At 37.4% G+C, this 21,817-nt stretch overlaps 1 protein-coding gene across 3 annotated transcripts in view; it reads right to left on the reverse strand.

Moving 5' to 3' along the window:
* EMB2410 (embryo defective 2410) overlaps positions 1-21,817 on the reverse strand; it is a 240,872-nt gene that overhangs the window by 204,911 nt on the left and 14,144 nt on the right. For all 3 annotated transcript variants that reach the window (XM_090016222.1, XM_090016221.1, XM_090016220.1), the window contains 2 exons: positions 20,849-20,953; positions 14-154 (listed from right to left, as the gene is read on the reverse strand). In XM_090016222.1, the coding sequence (XP_089872348.1) occupies positions 14-154; positions 20,849-20,953 (246 nt within the window). The remainder of the gene's footprint in view (positions 1-13; positions 155-20,848; positions 20,954-21,817) is intronic.

Below are 21,817 nucleotides of genomic sequence, written 5' to 3' on the forward strand. Positions count from 1 at the left end.
ATGGAAAGCATACCTGACACATTAAATGAAATTCGCCATCTTCAGGATTTATGCCAAAATCACCAGATGCTTCCAAAGGAGCATCACCAAACCACCCACTGGTATTGTGCAAAAATATTCTTTGGCCACGGAAGCATAAACTTGCAGTTATGTCCTGCATGGGAAAGATATTCCATATCGCTTATGATAAAAGTCTATTAAAATTGTTTTGTAAATAGAAGCAAAAAAGAAAAAAGCTGTTACAATGGTCACAAAGGATCACCAAAAAGAAATGTAAAAACAGTTGAAGCATAACAGCAATCTAAGGACCGAATCCATGAAACATTAAGCGAAGGCCACTTAGCATTAGCCCAACCCAGCATTTTCTTTTGGATGTTTGTATGAGTGAAGACTGAGTTGATGAATTTTGCATTGTATGTACATATATATATAACTACATATAAATATGTATATATATATATATATTACACTGGTTATATTCATTGTAATAGGTAATACTCATTAGGGGTATTTTGGTCATTTCAGTCTTTGTAACAGGTTGTGCCCATTAGGGGCACATTAATCTTTTTTTTTGTCTTTTGTGTATTGACTAGGGACTATTTGCTCTTTGACCAAATAGAGCTGTTGGGAGCTCCCAACGGCTCTTTATAGCCGACTCTGTAGAGTCCCTCTTGCCTATATAAAGGGGATCTCTCCCCTCTCTTGTATTATACTTGTCTCAAGCATTTTAACCTCAATAAATCTTATATTTTTTATGTTGTGTTCTAGCCCCTAAGTGGCTCTTGTACCCTAGTTCTTGTGTTTGACCTATAAATGGTCCTTGGTTGAAAACATACTAGTGTGTTTGTAAGCCTATAAGAGGCATCTAATTGTGTGTTTTTTCTATTTTCATTAGATGGTATCAGAGCATTGGTGATCTTGAAGTGAAGGAGTGTGGTCAACTAGATTGCGGGAAGATAAGTCGAGTGAACGGCGACACTCTTGCTTTGGAAAGTTCATAATCAGCATTCTTCTCCACCTATCTTCGTCCTCTTCTTCTTCTTCTCTTCTCCTTCATCTCTCCTGCTTTTCAATGGTGGATAAAGAAACTGTAACAGTTATTCCCATCAAGTTCAATGAGACCAACTACAATACATAGGCCACCGCGGTAAAAAGAATATTGGTTGAAAACGATTTGCGCCAATATATATATGGTTCCTTACCAAAACCTCAACATATTCTCACTAAATCTACTTTGGGTGAAAATGGGAAGACCAAACCTTAAGGACAATGAGAGATAAAGCTCTTTTAGAATATATGAAAGCATTAAAGAGTGTGAAGTAGATCATGCGAATGTTTTATCCCTTTTATGGGAAATATGTATGAAGAGCCATGTGAGAATATTCTTGAATTCAAAAGAGCCAATGAAGCATGGGTCTTCAAAAAGCAAACCAACATGCAAAAAGGATGCTGCACATAAATGGGATTTGCGTGATAAAATCCATAATTGTAAACAAGGTTATAAAAGTGTTAAAGAGTACTATGGAACTCTTAAAAGGCAATGGGACCAAATGGTCAAATGGAGCTTATTTGGGACATGTTCAAGAATATTTGAGAAGCACCGAACCCTAGGTAGGGAGAGAGAGAGAGAGAGACGGCTGTTTAGAAAAGAAGAAATCATAAATCATATTAGGGCTACTCTCTATGTTAAATAGAGAGATGCTAAAAAGGAGAAATTACATATACGTCTCTTATTAACTTAAAATTTCAAATAACCTCTAAAAACCGCTTACTCTCAACACTCCCCCTCAAGCTGGAACATAGATATCAATCATGCTCAGTTTGTCACAACATTTTGAGAAATTTGGTCTAGCAAGAGGCTTTGTAAACATATCAGCAACTTGGTCCTCCGACTTTAGATATTTGGTAGAGATATAACCAGCTTGAACCATATCTCTTACATAGTGACAATCAACCTCAATGTGCTTTGTTCTCTCATGAAAGAGAGGATTGTTTGCTATATATGTGGCAGCCTTGTTATCACACATCATGGTCATAGGAGAGGAAAACTTCAGCTGAAGGTCATGAAGAACAGTACGAACCGACATCAATTCAGCAGTTGTTTGGGACATAGCCCTATATTCTGATTCTGCACTCGATCTAGAAACCACATTTTCCTTCTTACTTCTCCATGAAATCAGGTTGTCTCCCAGAAACACACAGAATCCTGTGGTAGATTTTCTATCCACTATAGATCCTGCATAGTCAGCATCAGAATAGGTCACTATCTCCAGATTACCACCTTTCCTGAACAATAACCATTTTCCAGGAGAAGATTTTAAATACCTGAGAATCATTATAGTTGCATTCCAATGTACCTCAGTTGGTTTGTCCATAAACTGGCTAACTTTGCTTACTGCTAAAGCAATATTTGGCCTTGTAACAGTTACATACAGTAGCTTCCCTACTAGTGAGCGATAGCTTTTGCCATCAACTGGTTTTGACCCTTCTTCAAACAACTGAACTTTATGGTCCATGGGAATATTTGTTGGTTTAGCTCCCAACATTCCCGTTTCCTTTAATAAGTCAAGAACATACTTTCGTTGAGACAAAACCATCCATTCACGGTTCCTGGCAACTTCTATACCCAGAAAGTATCTGAGTGAACCAAGGTCTTTTGTAACAAAGTGTTTTTGAAGATGAGCCTTAGTGGCTTCAATATTTTCCACATCCTGTAAGAATGATGTCATCCACATGTACCAGCATAACAACTATGCCTGAGTTAGTTTTCTTGATAAATAGTGTATGATATGTTGCTGACCTGTTGAAGCCAAAGCGTGACATCACTTCGAACAGCTTTTGAAACCATGCACGAGGGCTTTGTTTCAAGCCATAAATTGCCTTTTTCAACCTACACACCTTCTGACACTCCCCCTCAACCTCGAAACCTAGAGGTTGTTGCATGAAAACAGTCTCAGATAGATCCCCATATAGAAACGCATTCTTCACATCTAATTGACATAAGCTCCAACCATGATGAACAGCGACAGAGAGAACAAGACGAATGGTGCCCATTCGTGCAACAGGAGAAAAAGTTTCAAAGAAATCAATACCATATGTCTGAGTATATCCTTTTGCTACTAATCTGGCCTTGTACCTTTCAATAGATCCATCTGATTTATACTTTATTGTATATACCCATTTGCATCCAACAATGTCAGCATCTACTGGGGGATCAACTAAATCCCATGTATGTTGAGAGACTAAAGCATCCATTTCTTCTTGCATAGCCTGCTTCCAATGGTTATCTAGCTCTGCCTGGTGATAGTTCAGAGGAATCGTTTCAGCAGATAGGGCTGAAATAAAACTTTTCATCTGATTTCCAATTCTGACATCGAAGACAAAATGAGATATGGAATATAAGGTACACTGTCGTGTCCCCTTGCGTAGAGCAATTGGCCTGTTATCATCATCATGAAGATCATTGTTGTCAGTAGTACTTACCTTAGGAGAAGAAGATGGTGGAGGCACGGGCAGAGATGGAGCTCTACGTACATATACCAATGGAGGATTATTAAATCGTGAAGAGGATAAAGTTTGGTTAGGTACCAAGGGCACAGATTCCAAAGGAAAAGGAGGTATAGGTAAGGGAAAAGGGTCAGTTGGACCAACCTGCAGCAAGGAACCGGAACTAGAGAAATATGGAGTGGATTCCAAGAAAGATACATCCGCACTGACATACTCTCGGCGAGAAATAGGATCATAACATCGATATCCCTTTTGATATTTTGGATAACCTATAAATATGCATTTCGTAGCTTGAGCAGATAATTTATCACAGTCAGGACCAAGTTTGTGTACAAAACAAACACATCCAAATATTTTTGGTGAGAAAGAGAAGAGTGGGGCATTAGGTTTTAGGATATGTAATGGAATTTGATCACCCACAGAAGATGAAGGCATGCGGTTGATCAGATAACAAGCAGTGGTAATCGCATCACCCCAATATAACGCAGGAACATTGGATTAAATCATAATGGTCCTGGCAACATCAAGCAGGTGTCGATGTTTTCGCTCAGCCACCCCATTTTGTTGCGATGAATAGGCACAGGACGTTTGGGGTTGAATGCCATGATCTTGGTAAAATTGTAACAGAAGTTTTGATTTAAACTCAAGAGCATTATCAGTGCGAACAATCTTGACAATAGATTCAAACTGAGTTTTTATTTCAAGAATTAAGGATTTGATAATACTTGGAACTTCAGATCGTTCCTTTATTAAAAACACCCATGACAACTTAGAGAAGTCATCAACAATAACAAGATAATATCGACACTGAGTCCTAGTAGGAATCTTACTAGGACCCCATACATCTGTATGAAGAAGTTCAAAGACTTTATGACTAGACTGACTCTGACTTGAAGGAAACGAACTTCGATGATGCTTGCCCAACTAACATGCTTCACACTGAAATGATATAGTGGAAGGAATTTGGGGAAAGACAGAACGAAGCTTTGACAATGAAGGATGACCAAGACGCCGATGCCACTGAACAGGACTGGATGAGTGTTCTATTGCCGCATGAACAGTCCCTACTGAATGATGTAGGTAGTAGACTTCATTTTCTTCATAGCCTCCACCAATCTTCTTCCCCGTCAGCAAATCCTGAAAATGACAACCCATCGGATCAAATATCACTCTACAGTTTAATTCTTTTGTAAGACAGCTAACAGAGAGTAAACTTTAAGGAATGTTGGGAGCATGAAGAACATTTTTCAACTATAAGAAGGAGGATATAGAAATGTTTCCCTGACCAACAACCGGTGAGGAACTCCCATCGGCTAATAAGACTCCTCGATGAACATTAATATGTTTTAGATCTGAAAAAACAAGTGAATTTTCACACAAGTGTCTGGATGCACCAGAGTCAATAATCCACTTACTGTCATTTGGAGGAAGATGATTCCCTGTTGAGTAGGCAACACCGGCTGCAGGAGGGGCGGAGCTCAAGGGGCGAAGAGCTATCAGCTCATCATATTCAGCTCGACTGAAAGTGATACTGTCACTTGCAGAGATATTATCATGTACATTTGTTGCCTCAAGTGTAGTTACATTTGCTTTAGGAGCATATGGCTTTGATGAAGAACTTGTTGGCCGACCATGCTTATCCCAGCAACGATCTACAAAATTTTGTTTCTAAAGAACTTTTGTTATCTTCCTTCTTCCAATTGAATTAATAGATTATATTGATTTGGCGTGGAGATCCTAAAGATAGACACTTAACTATGGTTTGTTGTGAGTTTATAGGTTATTCGCTAGTACCCTAGAAATGCAAGCAGCAGAAAGTGTCATTATCATCAACAAAAGTCGAGTGTCGAGTCATGGCTACCATGACATCTGAAATTTTGTGGTTCACAAAATTATTGGAATGAGTGTATATGCAATCACCCTTAAGGTTATGTCACCTAGGTACAGGTACGGAGGGTACGCGGCAATTCCAAGAAATATGGTATGGGGACACGGATATATATATATATATATATATATATATATATATATATATATATATTAAATATCACATAAATACAAAATAAATTCAAAGAATCAAATTCATAAATTAATTTAACATAACTAATTACAAGCTATATTAAATATCACATAAATACAAAATAAATTCAAAGAATCAAATTCATAAATTAATTTAACATAATTTATCACATAAATATTTTATAGAATAGAGATGGTGTATCCAAGTACCCGTCGGCGTGTCGACACAGGTACAGAGAGTGAAATGGTGTGTCCCGGTATCATAGCCTCAAGGTTATGTTGTGAAAATAAAAGTGTGATCTACGTAGTCGGCAATCACACATTTCATGAACGAACCAAGCATATCAAAATGGATTGCCACTATATTTGTGAAGAATACCTTAAAAAGACTATCAACCTGCCCTATATATATATATTAAATATCACTTGCAGAGAAAAAAATGTAGGTTATTACAAGTTATGTATTCTAGTTAGGCTAGTTTTAGGTTGTCGCCCAGAAGCAACGCGTCACACCGGCGCCCGGGTGTGGTGTCAAATAGGCAAGGGTTCCCTCACTTTGTTGGACGGGTGGGGGTAATGAAGTTAGTCCAAGACCATAAAATTAGGTTAGCCACTTGGAACATAGGGTCTTTAACTGGTAAGTTGGTAGAGTTAGTAGATGTTATGTGTAGGAGAAAGATTGATATTTTATGTCTACAAGAGACCAAATGGGTAGGTGAGAAAGCAAAAGTGATAGAACCTTGGGGATATAAGATTTGGTATACAGGAATAAATAGGAATAGGAATGGAGTAGGGATTGTTATGAGTCGTGAATTTATAGATAATGTAGTTGAGGTCTGTAGGAAGGGTGATAGAATTTTACTTATTAAATTAGTATTAGGTACGGATATTATTAATATTATTAGTGTTTATGCACCTCAAGTAGGTTTAGATGATTCCATTAAGCATTAATTTTGGGAAGATTTAGATGGAGTAGTACAAGGGATATCTTATGGAGAAAAGCTTTTCATCGGCGGTGACCTTAATGGACATGTAGGCATTAGTAGGGATAGATTTGAGAGTATCCATGGAGGCTATGGTATAGGAGAAAGAAATGAAAGTGGAGAAAGGATTTTAGATTTTTGTTTGTCCTATGATATGATCTTAGCAAACACTTGGTTTAGGAAGAGGGAGTCTCACCTAGTAGCATTTAAAAGTGGGGTTAATACGAGTCAGATAGATTTTTTCCTACTTAGAAAGAGAGATAGGGGTTGTTGCATCGATTGTAAGGTTATACCGAGAGAAAGTGTAACTACACAACATAGAGTCTTAATTTTAGATCTTAGAATTAGACAATGCCGCAAAAGGGATAGACATAGGATAGATCCTAGAATTAAGTGGTGGGCACTGAAAGGAGCTAAACAAGGAATGTTTGTAGAGCAGGTAGTTAAGGAAGCTGATTGGTGTCTCGAGGAGGATTCAGAATCAATGTGGAATAAGATAGCGGGTGGCATGAGAAAAGTGGCTAAGGAGGTATTGGGTGAGTCTAAAGGTGGTGCACCACTAGGTAAGGATACATCATGGTGGAACTAGGATGTCATATTAGTTATTAAGGTTAAAAGAGAGTGTTATAGAAATCTAAGTAGGAGTCGTGATAATGAGAATTTGGAGAAGTATATGATAGCAAAGAAGGAAGCTAAAAAAGTAGTTCGAAACGCGAGGGCTAAGGTATATAAGGAGGTTTATGACAAGTTGGATACCAAAGAAGGCGAGAAGGATATATATAGGCTTGCAAATGAGAGATAGGAAATCGAGGGATTTGGGTATAGTTAGATGTATCAAAGATGAAACGCAAAGGGTTTTAGTCAAAGATGAGGAGATTAAGGAGAGATGGAAAGATTATTTTGATAAGCTATTTAATGATAGTAATGCTCAAGATCTTGGAGACTTCTCCATTCCTTTTCATGAGATAAATCGTGACTTCATGCGCAAGATTCAAAAGAAAGAAATTGCAGAGGCTTTGAAGAAAATGAAATCAAGAAGGGCAGTTGGCCCAGATGGTATACCTATCGAGACTTGGAAATGCTTGGGAGAGAAAGGTTTAAAATGGTTGACAAATCTTTTTAACTTGATTTGGCGAACAAATAAGATGCCTAATGAGTGGAGGAAAAGTAATTTGGTGCCTTTATATAAGAATAAGGGTGATATACAAGATTGCACAAACTATCGTGGTATAAAACTCATGAGTCATACTATGAAACTTTGGGAGAGGGTGATTGAGTCTAGGTTGAGGAAGGTTGTCATGATATCGGAGAATCAATTTGGTTTTATGCCTGGAAGATCAACTATGGAAGCTATACATCTTCTTAGACAACTTATCGAAAGATATAGAGAGAGGAACAAAGATTTGCATATGGTTTTTATTGATTTAGAGAAGGCATACGATAGAGTACCTAGGGACGTTCTCTGGTGGACAATGATGAAGAAAGGTGTTTCTCTCAAGTACATCAGTATAATTAAAAATATGTATGAAGGAGTAGTAACCAATGTCCGCACTTATGGAGGGGTGACAACCAATTTTCCGATAACGGTTGGGTTACATCAAGGATCTGCTTTAAGCCCTTTCCTATTTGCGATATTGATGGATAAGCTTACGAGATCAATTCAAGAAAATGTACCGTGGTGTATGTTGTTTGCTGATGATATTGTTTTGATTGATGAGTCTAGAGCTGGGGTTAATGCTAAGTTAGAATTATGGAGACAGACATTGGAAGCTAGAGGTTTTAAGTTGAGTAAGAGTAAGACTGAATATATGGAATATCGGTTTAGTAAGCAACGAAGTAGTGATGGGAGTGTAGTGAAGCTTGGTGAGCAAGAAATACTGGTGAATGATTATTTAAAATATTTGGGATCCATTATTCAAAAGTATGGAGAAATTGATGGAGATGTAAATCATAGGATAAAGGTTGGGTGGATGAAATGGAAAAGTGCAACTGGAGTATTGTGCGATCGTAGAATGCCATTGCGATTGAAGAGAAAGTTTTATAGGACGACTATTAGACCCGCTTTACTATATGGTACGAAATGTTGGGCTGCCAAGAGACATCATATTCAAAAAATGAGTGTAGCTGAGATGCGGATGCTTAGATGGATGTGTGGAAATACAATAAAAGATAAGATTTGGAACGAGGAGATACGTAAGAAGGTAGGTGTTGCACCCATTGAAAATAAGATGCGAGAGAATCGTTTACGGTGGTTTGGACATATTCGGCGAAGGCCTAATGATGCTCCAGTTAGAAGGTTGGAGAAATGGGAAAATATATTAGTTAAAAGAGGTCGGGGTAGGCCTAGGAAGACTTGGATGGAGATGATAGGAAAGGATATGAATGCTTTGAATCTCACCAAGGACATGACATTGGATAGAAATGATTGGAGGAAAAGGATTCATGTGGAAGACCCAAAATGAATTTCTTTTTTGGTTCATATCGCTGACCCCAATTGTTTTGGGATGAAGGCGTAGTTGTTGTTGTATACTTACATATGTGTATGTATATATATTTTACATTATTTATATTCATTGTAGAAGGTAATACTCATTCGGGGTATTTTGGTTATTTTAGTCTTTTAATAGGTTGTGCCCATTAGGGGCACATACTAGAGACTTTGGCCAAATAGAGTTGTTGGGGGCGCCCAACAGCTCTATTTATGGTCGTTGAGATGCTCCCAGCGACTTTACGGAGTCCTTGCATATATAAAGGGGATCTCTCCCCTCTCTTGTATTATGCTTGTCTCAAGCATTTTAACCTCAATAAATCTTATATGTTTTATGTTGTGTTCTAGCCACTAAGTGGCTCTTGTGCTTGTTATGTTCTAACCCCTAAGTGACTCTTGCACATGTGTTCTTGTATTTGACCCATAAGTAGTCCTTGGTTCCACACATACTAGGTTATTTGTAAGCCCATAAGAGGCATCTACTTGTGCTTTTTCTATTTTCATTACAAGGTAGTCCAATGAAATGATCTAGAATAAGTTGGAAAAATGTACAAGACCCAAACAAATGTTGAACACCTTCCTCAATTTGGCAAAGTAAACAACTATTTGCCAAGCGGAATCCTCTTCTTTTCAAATTACCGTGAGTAATAAGCCAACTGAAAAAATTAGCACATTGTGGTGGATCAAAACTCCAAATTGATTTACGAGGAAAAGGAGTGAGGAGCCTCAAAACTTAAGTTTTGTTAAGCTGTAAATCAAGAGAATGACAGATTCTTTGATCTGCTGTCATGTGGCACGGACCTAAAGAATCCCTCAAAATATTTGTAGCCTCTTCCAAAACACCATGGCCTTCAAACCAGCTTAAATTTAATCTTATGTTTGTTAATGTGACTACACCTTTAAACTTTTCCTTGCAAAGCTATCAAATGAAAAAACTGTGTTTTGCCCCCATATTGCAGCCAATATGTAATGAGACCTTTGCACATTTGTTTTTATTCTCTTTGCAGGTTCTTAAAGATGCTATGGGTTGAGAAAGAAATTTCATTTTTTATGCATCATGAAGATGGAGACAGCCGATGCAGGCATTTGGTGAAGATTATCAGTGAAGACTTGGATCCTTCCCTTTGTTTCTTTTTGTATTTTCAAACTTTCGGTATATCACAGCGTAAGTATGTGAGGAGGTGTTAAAATGTTCATATATGAGTTTATAAGTATATATTATATATTTTTATAATTGTCTTATTTTTGTAATAGGTTTTGCCGATGTAGGGGCATTTTGGTCATTTTCACTTATGTAATAGGTACTGCTCATTCGGGGCAGTTTGTACAGTTTTTTATTTTTATTGTCTTTTTTCTCGTGTTATATTGGACAAAGTCCAATATAGTCGTTGGGAGCATCCCAACCACAATATGGTGACCCATGTAGCCTATACAAAGGGGTAAATTCCCCCATTTGTTCTTAATGCTTTTTCTAAGCATTCTACATCAATAAAAGATTATTATTTTATGTTTTTTTGTGTTCTTTGGCATGTGATCATTAGTGTCTCTTGTAATCTTATGTATTTGCCATTGATTAGATTTTGTGTTATTCCCTTGAGTATTAAGTGTCGTGAATTCAGTCTGGATTCGGTTTGGGTCTGATCCAGACCCGAACTAAGATTTGTGTGTTTGACGTGTTTATTGAGACACGCGTGTAATTCTATGTTTTGTTGTAGGACAAATATGTCCATGATAAAATTACTTGTAACCTAATAGTTAAATATGATGTATTATCAGGTCACGCACGATTGATCAATGCGTGAACCTTCGCAGCCCAAAACCTCTCTGCATCTCCTTTCTCTACTTCAGCATTTTCTTCTTCTGTTACCTTTTCTTCTTATTTTCTCCTCGTTGCAGATCAGCACAGGTCAAAACTCAAGTTCTAACATGGTATCAGAGCAGGGTTGGGTCTAGGGCTCGGTATTGCCTCCAAAAAGGTATGAACAAAGAGATCTTTGATTTCAGCCACGAAAACATCCTTCCTCACTATTTCTTCTATGTTATCGTATTTTCTCAAAAAAAAAATATGATCTCTTCTCCTTGCCGTCATCCCTTATTGAAAAAGTTTTTGTGTTTCCATCTGAAAGACTGAAACACGTCTTTTTCTTAAAAGTTTGTTCACAAGTTTCTAAAATCTATCGTATTTCCATCTTGAGTCATTTTCTTGAATCGGTACCTTCTTGAATCGTGACCCATCTTCTCTCATCTTGATTTCTTGAATCTTTATCTTCTTGAATCGTGACCCACCTTCTGAAATTGTTATCATATTCCAAGAAAAACTCTGATTTTTTTATTCTAGATTCTGTTTTCTTGTTCTCTCATCTCAAAATTGATTCTTAATCCGTCTGAAAACACCTTTTATCGTGATTTTGGTATAACATTTTTTCTTTTGCCGATTAACGCTAATCGAACACGGCATGTTCAGGTGACTTGATTCATGAATATTGAATTGATTATTTGAATTTTCACGTGATCTGACATCTGTTCAAAAAAAAAAAGACAGCAAATCCGAAATCTGTTACAACCAGTTCTTTTTTGGACTGTTTTTAAACAGTCATTATTTCCAAGTTTGATTAGCTATTCAATTGCTCCTTTTTTAGAGTATTTTCCACCTTATAGTCAAGTATTTCATAACCATGGATCCTTCCTTAACCGAGTCTGATTTGTTATCAAACTTCCTTAATCAACTTGTCTCTGAGAAATTAAATAATTCGAAGTTCCTGACCTGGAAGAGACAAATAGTTCCTTTTATCAGGAGCCAAGATCTCTTTGGTCATCTGGATTGATCAATTTCAGCCCCACCAGAGTTCATCGCAAAGGAGGAACCAGAAGCGCTAGGTGTTGCATCTACTAAGCTTGTTCGAAGCTTGGATTATGTCTCTTGGATGAGAAAAGACGAGGCATTAATTGCCTATATTACATCTACCTTGTCTCAAAAAGTACTAGTTGCTATTCCTGACGACTATACAACGATGGAATTGTGGAACCAGTTGACACGGACATATTCTCAGATATCTGAAGCCAAAGTTTTGTTTCTCAAACATGAATTTCAGCTTCTCAAGAAAGGCAGTCTATCTATTATGGACTATTTGAATAAGGTGAAGACCATTACAGATCAACTTGCCATTATTGGATGTGAAGTGTCGAACAAGGATAAAGTACAACAGACATTGAATGGTTTGGGCCCAGATTTTCATGTTTTTGTGACATCATTGCTATGCTTGCCCATGCTTCCCACGTTTGAGGACCTTGGGGCAAAACTCCTTCAATACCAAATGTCGTTGAAAGGCATTGCTGAAGATTCTGGTTCTCTTTCGGTCGTGGTTGTGGAGGAAATAGCTTCAGAGGAGGAAGAGGTCGTGGTAGATTTGCAGGTCCAGGTTTGCTTCTCACACCCAATATGCCGTTCAACTCCAATGCGAAGAACCAAAATCAAAGAGTTGTCCCGACATGCTGCCGGTGCAATAAAAAGGGACATATTAAAGCAAATTGTTGGTTTAATCCTCAAGATAAAGGAAAGTTGCAAAAACACTGAAAGCAAGAATGAAGATAATGTTACCAAAACTGATGGGGAGGTAAAACAACTTTTGTTGGCAACATTGTCTGGGTTGCATTTGAAGCAAAATGATCAAGGATTAAGGTATGTTGATTCAGGAGCAGCGACCCATGTTACGGGGGATGTTGGTAAGCTCTCAAGCTATGTTCCTTTGGTAAAAATAGTATTGTTACTTTAGATGGATCTCACCATCCTATTTCTCACATTGGTGATGCAATCATTCTTTTGTCCACATCATCTCTTAATTTGTCAAATGTCATTCATGCTCCTAACATAAAAAAGAACATTATTTTTGTGTCTAAACTAGTTGATGATACACATTCTTATGTTGAATTCACTCCCCCTCCTGTGTATGTCAAGGATCTTCAAACGAGGGAGACATTCGCTGAAGGGGAGCGAAAAGGAAATATGTATATCTTCAAGGAAGATCCATTTGCACATACAAGTTTTGTCTTGAAGCCCTTATTGAAGTCTAAGTCTTTTCAGTCTGAATTATCTGTGTCAGGTCCTGAGTCTGTTTTTAACCTTTCTAAATGTAATAAGCCAAGTCTTTGGCATGATCGTCTTGGTCACTGCAGTCGTTCTTTTCTTGAGAAACTTGTATCAAGTAAATTAATTCCTAAATCAAGTTTAACTCCTGAGAAAAACAATAAAAAGTGCTCCAGTTGTCAAATGTGTAAGAGTCATGTTTTTCATTTTGATTCTATAAATAAAAGAGCTTCAAGACCTTTTGAAATTGTTTATTATGATGTTTGGGGTCATGCACCCATATGTTCTTCTTCTGGCAGCAAATATCATCTCATCTTTATTGACAGTTATTCTCGTTATACTTGGATATTCTTTATGAAGCACAAGTCTGAAACTTTTCACATATTTCGTAACTTTCATGCCTTTGTTCAAAACCATTTCTCTACCAATATTATGCATTTTCACTGTGATGGAGGTGGTGAGTATACATCGAAGGATTTTATTGATTTTGTCCAAAGTAATGGAATAAATTGTAGAGTGTCTTGTTCACATACGCCACAACAAAATGGGATTGCTGAGAGAAAGCATAGGCATATTGTTGAAAAGGCCATGAGCATGATGCATGATGCATGATAGCAATCTTCCCATTGGTTTGTGGACAGAGGCATTCCATTCTGCAGACTATATTATAAATCGTTTTCCCATGACAATTTTACAAAATAATACACCATATTTTTCTTTTTTCGACATTCAGCCTGATTATGATGTTCTACGTGTATTTGGATGCACTTGCTATGTTCATATTGATGATTCTCTCATAAATAAATTTCAACCAAAGGCTTCCAAGTGTAGATTCATGGGTTATGTTAATGATTACAAAGGGTATCGGTGTTATGATCCTATGACTAAACGTGTTAAAATCTCCAGGAATGTTGTGTTTGATGAGAATAATTTTGGAAATGCATCTTTTGATATCCGTCAAAGAATTCCCAGAGAAGTTTATCATCCATGGATGAATGCAGAATTATTTGCAAGTGTTTATGGTGATTGTTCATCCTAGTGCACTCAGGAAACACAGTCGGCTGACCGAAATGACATTGACTCAAGTCAAGCATGCTTACCTCAATCTGGTGATCAGGTCGGTGGAGCTTCATATGCTGAAGGAGGGACAGACCCACAATGATTGTTTTATTTTTGTTAGTGTTAGATTTCAAGAAGGTTGCGTACGAGAACTTTGATCTTTACTCCATTTTTTAAAACCCTTTTTAAGGTACTAAGGCTCAAGGCTCAGTGATGAAGGGACTGGCTTGTTTGAGGGAGCAAGGGTTATGATTTGGTGGACCAGATTCTGACTTTTTTAGGAGTTTGTAGTTTTGGGAAACTTGTTGAACCTGAAATAGGAACTATTTAATTAATTTAAATTTAATTCAATTCTATGGTTTGAATAATTCTATATTCAAAATGAATGTTGAGTTGTTGATATGAAATCTATAATGTGCCCCGGGTCCCTGGGATATCTTTCCGCATTATTTTAAAATCATTTATTGATTAAAAAATCGCATTTTTCAAGGGTCAATTTGGGGTCGTTACAATTATCAGTCAAATGTATGGAAAACTAAAGTATCTTGTAAGTTTTGTTGTTGTTTAGATTTGTCTCAAAGTGACTTTGTTGGGCCCACATTTCCTAATAACAAGTTTACAAAAGACTAGTAACTCCATCAAATCCAGTTCTTGTAATCAGTACGAGCTCCTTGTGGCACATAGTGGAGAACATTCAAAGTTGTTTTTAGTTCCAAGAAGAGAACCTCTTCATAACCACTATGAGCTCCTTGTGGCACACAGTTGAACTACCCATGCTTAAAGGAGACCCTGTACCTAAAAGTGAAATTGATCCCTCAAGAATTACAGTGTCCTAAAAAATATTGTTCACAACAAATATTCTACCAAAGGGGAGAATTGTGAAATTGTCTACGAAGAGACAATACATAAACAAGCATAAAAACCTTATAAAAGAAGTGCACGAAAGCACTCTCACAACACTTGAACAAAATACACAAAAAGTGTATAAATAATAAACATGCAATAATGCATGTATTTCAATATATAAAAGCAAATGCTTGAGACTCTCAAGCTTGATCTACAACAAGGGGAAACACCCCTATTTATACAAGAAAGAAGAGGGCAAGAGGGGGCTCCCCAAAGGAGTCGTTGGGGAGCTCCCAACGGTCACAATTGTGACCGTTGGGGGCTCCCCAACGACTCTATTGGGGAGACCCCCAATGCCCCTTTTTGAATGTGCAAAAAGGCAAAAATAAAAGAAAAAAAGAATTACAAAAAATAAAAAGAAAAGGGAAAAAAAGTACAGCATATTCCAAATGGGATATGCGCAAAATGTGGAAAGACAAAAATACCCTTATCGGGTAAAATGAGAAAAATGTATAAATATATATACTTATATATAGAGATACGTATACATATAATATATGTATACGTATCTCTATGTATATAAGTATATATATTTATACTTACAATAATGCTTTTGTGTATACATTTTAACACCCCCCCTCAAACTTACGGTGTGATAACCGCAAGTTTGTCAAGGAGGAAATGAAATCTAGGCGAACAAAGAGCTTTTGTGAAGAAGTCCGCAAGTTGATATTCAGACGTCACGTATGGTAAATCAATGACCTTCTTCAAGTATTCTTCCCTGACATAATGGCAGTCCATCTCAATATGCTTTGTTCACTCATGAAAGGTGTGGTTTTTGGCAATATAGATTGCACTTTTATTGTCGCAGCACAACTTAGTTGGTTCTCTGATAGGCACTCCCATATCTTCCAAGAGGCGTCGAATCCATACAATTTCCATGGTAGTGGATGCCATGGCTCTGTATTCGGCTTCAGTGGATGATAAGGATACCTTCTGTTGCTTCTTACATCGCCACGAGATCAACGATTCTCCTAAGAAAATACAAAAACCAGTGGTGGAGTGACGGTTACTAGGGTCACCTCCCCAATCTGAGTCAGTATAAGCAAGCAATTTTAATTCAGAAGAAGAAGATAGGAATACTCCCTTATTCACCGTTCCCTTTAAATATCTGATGATGCGAAGCACAGCACTCATATGAACGGTTGTAGGAGCATGCTGAAATTGGCTGGCGATGTGTATAGCATGTGACAAATCGGGTCGAGTAATGCTAAGATACATTAAAGAGCCTACCAACTGCCTGTAAGGAGTAGGATCCGTTAGAGGAACACCGTCGTCAATCTTCATTTTTGCTCCCACAACTTCAGGAGTTTCGCATACTTTGTCATCAGAAATCCCTGATCTGTCAATAATCTCACAAGCAAGCTTAGACTGAGATAGAAAATAACCACGTTGCGAATAAGCAACCTCAATTCCAAGAAAATATGTCAAAAAACCCAAGTCTGACATCTCAAATTTTGAAGTCAAGACGGACTTAATACCCTTGACTCCTTGAACATCATCACCTGTAATTAACATGTCATCAACATATAGTAACAATATTACAATCCCTGCCTTAGATTTTCTAGTAAATAGAGCAGTGTCAGTATAACAGGAGGAGAAACCATTTTTCAGCATTACACTGGTAAATCTGTCATACCAAGCTTTGGGGGCCTGTTTCAAACCATAAAGGGCCTTTCGAAGATGAAGAACTTTATCTTTAGGGATCTCCATGCCTGGTGGAGCATCCATATACACTTCTTCGTCAAGATCACCATTTAAAAAAGCATTTTTTACATCCATTTGAAAAATATTCCAATTTTTAATAGATGCAATAGTGATAAGACATCTAATTGTAACCATTCGGGCTACAGGAGCAAAAGTTTCTTCATAATCAATTTCATACTCTTGCCCATATCCTTTTGCAACTAAGCGAGCTTTATACCTTTCAAGGGATCCGTCACTCTTAGTTTTAACCTTAAAAACCCATCGACAACCTATAGTTTTCTTTCCTATGGGTAGAGTTTCGAAATCCCAAGTTTCAGCCCTTTTAAGAGCATTAAGTTCATTTTGCATAGCTTCTTGCCATTCTATACATTTTTTAACTTCTTCAAAATTTCTAGGTTCAAAATAAGAATGAATGGCACTAAGACAAGCCCTATATCGGGGTGAAAAGGAATCAAAGGAGACAAAACGAGTTGGAGGTCTCCTATTCCTCTCAGATCTACGGTGATCGAGAACAGGAACAAGTTCACTATATTGATCAATAGCACTTCTAAAGGTGTCTTGGTTTCTACGTGAGTATGTTATTGGATCACTTGAAATCCTGCCTTCTTGTTGGTTATGCTCTTCGACATTACCCTCAATGTCCTCATCATGGTTTGATGATACATCATCATCACTAGATATATCATCATTACTAGATAATAAGTCAAAAAGGAAGGAATAATCAAAATTTTCTTGTTGCGAAACATTTTTTTCAAATCCACTTTCATTTTCCAAAAAAGTTACATTTCTAGAGACATATAACTTATCTTCTCGAAGATCATAACACCGAAATCCCTTTTGAGTTTCAGAATAGCCAAGAAAAGCGCAGGGGATAGCCTTGGGAGAGAGTTTGTCATTCTTATCCGTAAGTATGAAACACTTACACCCGAAGACTCGTAACCTATTATAATCTGGTTCAAGTTTATATAAAATCTCAAAAGGGGATATTTTTCCTAATAATCTAGAAGGCAAACGATTTATTAGATAAACAGAAGCAAGAGCAGCTTCAGCCCAAAAATTTTTTGGTATGTTCTGGGAAATAAGAAGGGTTCTAGTGGTCTCAATAATATGTCTATGTTTTCTTTCGGCCAACCCATTCTGTTGGGGGGTTTTAGGACAAGATCTTTGGTGAATGATTCCTTGATCTTCAAGATATATTTTAAATTGGTTGGAGAGATATTCTCCTCCAGAATCACTTCTAAAAATCTTTATGTTACTATTAAATTGATTCTTGATCATCGAATGGAAAGTTCTAAAGCATGAAAAGACTTCATGTTTGAATTTAAGAAAAAAGATCCATGAATATCTAGAGAAATCATCCACAAAAATAACATAATAAGAAAAACCTCCTTTTGAGACAACAGGTGCCGGTCCCCAAACATCGGAATGAACAATTTCAAAGGGTTTTGATGAGAACATAGTTCTTTGCTCAAAAGGTAAACTTTTCATTTTTCCGAGAATACAGTCATTACAAGAAAAGGAACTTTTACATAGGTCTTTTGCAAAATGTAAGTAAGACAACTTGGTGATATTAGGATGACCAAGTCTTTTGTGCCACATGTTTATATCTTTGTTTCGGGCAACATTACAAAAAGATTTTGGAACTCGAAGAGATTCCATGTAGTATAAATCGCCTTTTCTAAAGCCTTCCCCAATCAATTTCCCGGACAGGCGATCCTGTATTAAACATTTATCACATGAAAATTTAATATCACAACCATGATCCGAGAGTCGAGAAACAGAAAGAAGATTTAAATTAAGTGTAGGTATAAATCTAATTTTTGGAATAAAAAAATCTTGAGTTTCAAAATTACCTATTCCTTTAATTTCAAGAGAAGTTCCATCCGCAGTGGAAACAAAGGATGGAGAAGCATTTTTTGAATAATCGGAAAGTGAAAACATGTTTGGGGACATATGAAAGGATGCACCTGAGTCCAAAAGCCAAGGGATTTTACCTGGAATGGAAGAAGTAGACACGGCGGCACCGGATGTAGCTCCCTTGAGAAGAGGTTGAAGGGCTTCCATTATTTGGTTCAACGAGAGTGACCCACTTGATGATGCATCTTCCTTTTGTGGTGCGCCGGTGGTGGCCATAGCAAGGAGCTTCTTCCATTTGGGACATATCGGCTTGATATGCCCCGGTTCTTTACAAAAGTGACATATAGTCTTGCTATAGTCCCGCTTCCCTCTTTGTCCACCATCTCCTCCTTGATTTTGGAATTTAAAGTGAGGAGGACGATAGGTCTTTACATTATTTCCGGGTCTTGATACGGCATTAACCTCATTATTTTCTTCATAATTACAAGGAACCATAAGAACACTTGGTCCTTGTTTACATAAATTCATACGAGTCTCCTCACCACTTAATTTGGTGAGAACATCTTCAAGAGAGGGAGGAGTAAATGAGGATAGAAGTGATGACCTTATTTGCTCAAATTCCGGTCTCAACCCATTCAAAAAATTGAAGAAACGATCTTCTTCAAGTTGCTTGTGGCGGAGTTCAATTGCCTCTCCACTCCATTTTGGTTCAAGCATAGAGAGCTCATCCCAAATAGAGGAAAGATCGGCAAAATATTCCCTAATAGACATTTCACCTTGAGTAAGGGAGGGCCTTCTTTTGAAGGTAATACTTATGAGATAGGTCTCTTGATGTATACATCTTCTCGAGATAATGCCAAGCTTCCGATGCCTTCTTGAATTTGATAATGTTGACATTAATCTTCGTTTCGACGGATGCGAAGAACCAAGAAAGAATCTTGAAATTCTTCATTTCCCATTCGTCGTGTTTCTTTGAGTATTCTTCAAGAGCTTTGATCCTTTCCTCTCCCTCAAGAATCTTGATTTCACTTCCGTCCATTATGGTTATCTTAGGTTCCGGTTCCGGAATTGTTCCTTGCACATAACCCCACAATCCTTTTCCTTTTATGTGGGCCTCCATATTCCCGGCCCAAATATGATAGTTGGACCCATTCAACTTGAAGCCAAGGGCAAAGTGAGACTCTTTCTCACCCATTAAGACGTAGAGAGAAGAAGAAAAAAGACGTACCAATACGATGTTTCAACTTCTTCTTAGCACAAGATCCTTCTAAAATATTTGAGAAGCAAGATCCACCACTTCAATCTCAAAAAATCCGAAGGCACGGTTTTCGAGGCACTCGAACAATGGCGGATCTCACGATCTCCAATCACCAACCGAGCTCTGATACCATGTGAAATTGTCTACGAAAAGACAATACATAAACAAGCATAAAAACCTTATAAAAGAAGTGCACGAAAGCACTCTCACAACACTTGAACAAAATACACAAAAAGTGTATAAATAATAAACATGCAATAATGCATGTATTTCAATATATAAAAGCAAATGCTTGAGACTCTCAAGCTTGATCTACAACAAGGGGAAACACCCCTATTTATACAAGAAAGAAGAGGGCAAGAGGGGGCTCCCCAAAGGAGTCGTTGGGGAGCTCCCAACGGTCACAATTGTGACCGTTGGGGGCTCCCCAACGACTCTATTGGGGAGACCCCCAATGCCCCTTTTTGAATGTGCAAAAAGGCAAAAATAAAAGAAAAAAAGAATTATAAAAAATAAAAAGAAAAGGGAAAAAAAGTACAGCATATTCCAAATGGGATATGCGCAAAATGTGGAAAGACAAAAATACCCTTATCGGGTAAAAAGAGAAAAATGTATAAATATATATACTTATATATAGAGATACGTATACATATAATATATGTATACGTATCTCTATGTATATAAGTATATATATTTATACTTACAATAATGCTTTTGTGTATACATTTTAACAAGAATATGTACTGCTTTGCATGGCAAAAGTCCCAGCCACGACAAAGTTTATATTCATGCATCAAGATGGTTGAGGGAATTGATGCATATCCGAATGATCATTCCAACAAAGTAAAAGCTGTTTTAGATAGAGAAAGCCCCAACAATTGAACATAATTCTAATTGAAGTGTGCAGAACTCAGGACAAGCTCCTGTGAGAAAACTAATAAAAGTATGGTAGTTTGAGAACTAGAAGTTTAGTACCATACAGAAAAACATGCTGGTGCATCAAATATCTGAAACTCCAAGCCGTCCACATCAAGCTGGCCATGAAGGTTAGGAAATGTGTCTCCACTAGACATACATATATGAACCTGCAAGATAGAAGTAAAAAAATCGAGATAAGATTATAGATTCTACAATAAAATTTAGTATCGAAAATAATATGAACTTCTACATGAATAAACAAACATAAAAGAGGTTGCATACAGGCATTACCTTGAATCCCTGTAAGCATTAATATTTACCAGTGTATTGTTTAATTTAAATAACAATTACTTTAATTGTTTGTTTGATGAACTTTTTGATAGATTAGGTAACACATGCAGCATAAAATATTATTTTAGTATTGTGTATTAAGAAAAAACATCGAGGGGTGACAGTGATGAGGCATTTTCTGAAAGGCCAAAATTACAATGTCAAAAGCAGCATTAGAGATAGCTATGCTTAGTCCACTACAAAAAAGTACAGCTCAAGAATAACCGCCATTAGGCCAGCAGCAGATGCAAAAAGCTAATTTCCATTCGCAGTTAGAATGACTAGTGATAGTGAAGATTTTATGCCTTCAGAGTACCTAAAGTTTCAGTCTTGCCATAAGTACTACGTCTTAATCCACCATTGCGGAAGCTTCATCCACTTTGTCACAATTATAAAATCATGGCACCAAAACTCACCCTGCACCTCATTTTGCATCAAACCATTTTCAGTCATCTTCTTGCCAGTCTCAAGAAAGGGAGACAATGAAAACCACCACCGTTCTAAAGAACAATTTGTCACAGCATTATGTAGAACACATCTAGAAAAACAAGCCGAACAAGCCACGCTTGGGCTGTTCGGGCTTGGCTCATTAAGAGTAAACCCCAGTTCAAGATCGGCTCATCAGCTCATCACAAACCAAGCAGAGCCGAGCCCGAGCTCGTTAGGAGCTGAGGTTGGCAAGCCGATCACGAGCTGGCTCA

The sequence above is a fragment of the Nuphar pumila genome, chromosome 8 (assembly GCF_984573655.1).
Source record: "Nuphar pumila chromosome 8, dmNupPumi1.hap1.1, whole genome shotgun sequence".
In the NCBI taxonomy this organism is placed as follows: Eukaryota; Viridiplantae; Streptophyta; class Magnoliopsida; order Nymphaeales; family Nymphaeaceae; genus Nuphar; species Nuphar pumila.